The sequence below is a fragment of the Chiloscyllium plagiosum genome, unplaced genomic scaffold, assembly GCF_037043375.1.
Source record: "Chiloscyllium plagiosum isolate Xiang-an unplaced genomic scaffold, Cpla_swu_hap1 HiC_scaffold_35, whole genome shotgun sequence".
Classification (NCBI taxonomy): domain Eukaryota; kingdom Metazoa; phylum Chordata; class Chondrichthyes; order Orectolobiformes; family Hemiscylliidae; genus Chiloscyllium; species Chiloscyllium plagiosum.
The window spans coordinates 22,260,911-22,266,152 of NW_028270173.1; the positions used below are offsets into that span (position 1 = coordinate 22,260,911).

The 5,242-nt window shown below is 42.4% G+C and overlaps 1 protein-coding gene across 1 annotated transcript; it reads right to left on the reverse strand.

Annotated features, from left to right (window-relative positions):
• On the reverse strand, positions 1-3,421 carry LOC122541521 (putative G protein-coupled receptor 139). Its single transcript, XM_087978876.1, has 2 exons — positions 3,358-3,421; positions 1-872 (listed from the first exon to the last, which is right to left on the reverse strand). Exons 1-2 carry the CDS (start codon positions 3,419-3,421, stop codon positions 1-3), a joined length of 936 nt encoding a protein of 311 aa, XP_087835002.1.
• Between the last annotated feature and the right edge of the window lie 1,821 nt (positions 3,422-5,242).

Below are 5,242 nucleotides of genomic sequence, written 5' to 3' on the forward strand. Positions count from 1 at the left end.
TTATTCATGTATCTTAAAGAGCAGAGAATAGGGAGATTTCAGCACATACTTCACCTCCTCTCTGAATCTCTTCTGTGTCAGTGCGTAAATGCAAGTGTTTGTGCAGGAGCTGGTGCACATCAGCAGGAATGCCGCCATGATTCCCAAATAGAGCGAGTTTGACCCTTGGAAAGCCACTGTGTGTGTAACACCGACACAGATGTGGATGAGTGTGATGGGCGCTGAGAGTAACACGAAGCAGCCGGAGATGGTGAAGAGCAGAACGATGGAGGTTCTCCTGCTCTTCAGCTCGGGGTCTCCGCCCATTTCCCCAGCACCATCTCTGCTCTTCTTCAGGGCCCGGCGAGCTCTGCTGGCTACCAGAATGTGCCGGGCAGTGAGAGAGTTCAACAGCAGCAGCAGGGGAATAGGAAGAAACATGTTTGAGATGTTGGTGAGCCACCGGTGAGCTGCCCAGGCTGGTGAAGTGAGGTAACCGGTTACGGTGCGGCAGCCCCATTGTACATTGTTCAGAACATGAGTGGGCTCATAGCGAAAAGGCAAGGGAATGTTGACCATGATGTTAAAAGCACTCACAATGGATATGACCACATTGGCTGTTCTTCCAGTGCAATATCTCGCCTTTAATTTGTTGCAGCAAATTGCTACAAAGCGGTCAAAGGTGAAGATGATGGTAAACCAGATGGAGAGTTGGATGCTGAGCCCTTGCAGGAAGGCACTGAGTCGGCAGGCGGGGGTGTAGTTCAGCAGTGAGCCCGGGAAATGATACTTGAAGATCTGGCCCACAATCACGTTGAAGACAAGGACCATCAGATCTCCTGTTGCCATGGCAGTCATGTAGAGAGTGATTCCTTTGGAAAGGCCACACTTCCCTTGGGAAAGAATCAGCACTGTCATCAGGTTCGCTGTAAAAAAAAATCCCAATTTTCACATGTATCAAAATAGAGAGATGGGCACAGACAAGGTCTGGAACTCCAGAAGGAGGCTTCTGCAAATTTGCTGGTGCTGCCTGGTGATTCTAGACTTGTACATCAATGAAAAAAAACTGACGTCTTATTGGCAACATCTGTATCATGGAAGTATTCTGAAGGTGATTTCAGGAGTTGAATACAACTCATTATCACTTCGCATCCCTTGGCCTCTCTATTTCAAGAAAACAAATATTACTGCTTTAGAAGCTTGGAGAAGCTTCATTGCCATATTCCTGGGATTAAAGTCTTTTGCTGTGAAGAAAGATTTCGCCTTCATCTATTCAAGACCAGCAGAATGCAAAGTGATCTCAGCGAAACATGTCAGTTATCGTGGAGACTGGATAAGATGGATCACTGGGAAATAGTCTCCTCTTTATGGGGCACTTGGGGATACAGTTTAGTAATAAGTAGTTTCCCTTATTAAATAGAAATAAGGATATTTCTATTCTGTTCAAGGGTGTTTACTATCTGGAATTCTCTTCCTCTGAAGGTAGTGGGGCTGTATCAGAAAGACTGAGTTGGATTGTTTTGAACTCACAAGGCCTTCGAGGGCTGTGTAATACAGGCAGGAAACTGGAGCTTATTCTCATCAACAATACTCCTGATGAAATTTGGAAAGGTTTCAAAGTGACACATTCTGTTCCGAATTCGTACGTTTCTGTCTTCCTCATCTGTGGCTAACTTCCGTCAAAAAAGTTTTATTTCTGAGATGTATTTTATGTCTGCCCCTACCATCAAGAACCTGTCGATGTCAGTCCTTAAACATACATGCGGACTCCGCCCTCACAGCTCTCTCTATGGCACCAACTTTCAAACAGTCACAATAGTCGAGAGATAAGACATTTCTCCTCATCTCAGTATTAAATTGGCACTCCTTTATTCTGAGATAGTGCCCTCTGGGACATTTCAAAACATCACAGGCAAGGAAAATTACACATCTTCTGAGCACTTCACAATAATTTGAAGAATCTTCATCGTGGAGTTGGGAATTTCTAATCGAAATGCTTGTGGTCCCATTTTCTAGTGAAAATGGGAATAGCCAAAGAACTCTTCAATGAGGGGAAAGCATTCTCTCAACATTTACCTTCTAAATTGCTTTAGAAATCTGATACGTCTCAATGAGATCACCTCTGATTCTTCTAAACTGCCATGAGTAGACTCCCTCACTATGCTTTATCTGTGACATGGCTTTATATGTTTCATTCTCAGGTAACTCCAAGACGCTTTGAATTCCAGCTTTCTGCAACTCTTCCCTGTTTAAATAAAACTATGTCCTTTGTTCTCCATTCCAAAATGAACAGTTTCACGTTGACCCGCATTATACTCCGGTTTCTGCCATTTTCCCCACTTACATAACTGATCAACATCTTTCTGTAAACTGTTTGAATCCCTCTCTCAATCTGCCTTTTCCATTTTTGTTTGATATCGTTTGCAAATTTGGACAGAGTACATTCACTTCCTTCCTGCAAGTATTTAATATAAGCTCTTAATATCCCTCCAGAACACGACTGGTCATGGGTCTCGGACAAATCCCATATCCCCATTCATTGTTTTCTGATCTTTAGCCAATTCTCCATCCAATACTATTATGCTGCCTCCAACACAATGGGCTGTTACCTTAACTACTTAAGCGTTTCTGAGGTACTTCATTGAGTGCTTTATCAATGTCAGAATCCAACGGATCTTCTGTTTCCTCTCCATCCAAAATGCTTGAGACTTCTTCAGAAATTCCAAGAAATTTCCCTTCATGAACCTGTGCTGACTCTGCTTGATGAGATTTGCGCTTTACAAATGTTCTCTTACCTCTAACCTTATTAATTCGTTCCAATATTTTTCAACAATCGATATACTTACTCTCTTTATGCCTCCCTCACTTTACAATAGGAGTCACATTGTCAGTTTTGTAAATCCTTGGCATTTCCAGACACACCAAGAATTTTTTGTCATTTAGAGCGAATGCATGGCCCTGTCGCTAATTCTTTTAGGGTGCTGAGAAGCAAGTCGTCACGGTCAGGAAACTTATTTGCCTTGAACCCCATTAGTTTGTCGAATACTCCTCCTTCAGTGATGTTGAAATGACATAATTCCTCTCCCATATTCTTCAGCATTAATGTGATGTTTGAAATATTCTCCACCGTAATGATCGATGCAAAACATTGATTTGCCATTCCTTGTTTTCTTTATTTGAGTGAAACACATTTGTTTCCAACCCTCAGTCATCTGGGACTGGACTGATGAAGCTCACTCCGAAACCAATGGTAATGAAGGAGTGGCAAACTCAGCAATAAGCAGGAATTCCATTTGGGGGACACTGGATAAAATTGCAGACACCCAAATCAAATCAGAACACACAAGAAAAATGTCAGACTGGCTTCGAATCACTTACCAGGAATTCCAAAGACTGCAAGAACGGGAAAGAGAATTTCAAGTGGAAGCGCCTGTGGTGCCATTTTTTGATGAAAACAGAAACAGTCAAAATGAGGCAACACATTGAAATACACTCAATTTATACACAAGTCTCCATCCTCAGGGAGAGTGGGAACAGATGTCATTAACACACAAATTCTAGCATTCACATTAATTAAGGCTAGGAGTCTGGGGCTGGTAGTGCGGGTATCTCCTGTGGCTATCCTCATCTGAAACATGTTGTTTTGGAAAATGTAGGAGGTGATGGACTCTCAGAGGAATGTAACACAAACAGCCATGTTCCTGGTACCGAGACGGGCTCTCACGGAATGAGTGATAGCTAAGGTTCCAAGCGATCCATTGTGATAGGAGACTTTCGAGTCAGAGGCGGAGACAGACGTTTCTGTGGCTTGCAGTGAGAAATCAGAATGGTATGTTACCTACCTGGCGCCAGGATCAAGGATATCTCAAAGAGAGGGCAAAATGTTCTCAAAGGGGAGAGGGACGAGCAGGCGGTCATTGCACACATTGTAACCAACCACATAGGAATGGAAAAGAATGAGATTCTGAAGGGAGAATGTAAAAAGTTATGCAGGAATTGAAAATGGAGATCCTTGTGGTTAGTAATACCTGGATTACATCTGGTGATGTTAGCGAGTGAGGATAGGAATAGGACGATAGAGCAGATGAATGCGTGGCTGAGAAGCTGGTGCAGGGGAGAAGAGTTCACACTGGATAATTGGAAACTATATAAGAAGAATTAATTGTGCCTGAATTGGAAGGGAACGATATGTTGACAGGGAAATTGTGAGAGCAACTCAGGAGGACTTAAGCTCGTAAGATGAGGTGTGTGGTGGTTCGCAGGGAGATAGTGAGGAAAGAGATCATTCTGAGATTGGTAGAGTTGGGAAAAGGAGCAAGTCAAACAATATGCGCAGGCAGAAATAAAACAAAGAAAGGTAGGACTGAAATTAAACTGCTTTTATTTCAAAGCAAGAGAGTAAACGGGGAAGGCAGATGAACTAGAGCATTGTTAGAAACATGGGCCTCGGATTTCAAAGCTTACAGAGATTTGGATTACAGATGGACAGAACTGGTAGCTACATTTTCCAAATTAAAAACGCGAAAGCAAGGATAGAAATGGGTTTGGGGAAGTGGGTGACGTGGGTGCTGGTGTGCGTGGAGGTGGCAAAAGATGAAATGTTTTTGATAAGAAATGACATTATGGCTTTACTTAGGGAGGATATTCCTGGGAATACGTTCAGGATGCTTATTTGAATGGATCTGAGAAATAAGAAATGGATGGTCACATTATTCGGACTTTACTATCGATTTTCCAATAGTCAGTGGGAAATTGAGGAACAAATTTGTAAGGAGATCTCAAGTATCTGTAATAATAACGGAGTAATTGTGGTAGAGGATGTTTACTTTCCTAACATAGACTGGGATTGCCACAGTGATGAGGATTTAGATGGAGAAGAATTTATTAGGTGTGTTTAGAAACTTTTCTGATTCAAAATGTGGATGTACCCACGAGAGAACATGCAAACGTGACCTTCTCTTGGGAAATAAGGCAGGACAGGTGATTGAGGCATCAATGGGGGAACACTTTGGGGCCAGCGACCATAATTCTATTAGTATTAAAATAGTGATAGAAAAGGATGGACTGGTTATAAACGTGATGGTTATTAATTGGAGAAAGGCAAATTTTGATGGTATCAGGCAAGAACTTTCAAAAGTTCATTGGGTGTGGATGTTTGCAGTTAAAGTAATGGCTGGAAAATGGGAAGCCTTCAGAAATAAGATAACGAGAATCCAGAGACTGTATGATCCTGTTTGGGGGAAATGCAAGGCTGGTAAATGCA

Coding starts and splice junctions, on each gene's coding strand:
- LOC122541521 (XM_087978876.1), bottom strand. CDS start 3,421: ATGGCACCACAGGCGCTTCCACTTGAAATTCTCTTTCCCGTTCTTGCA. Junction 873..3,357: donor TGCAGTCTTTGGAATTCCTG/GTAAGTGATTCG, acceptor TTCTTTCCCAAG/GGAAGTGTGGCCTTTCCAAA.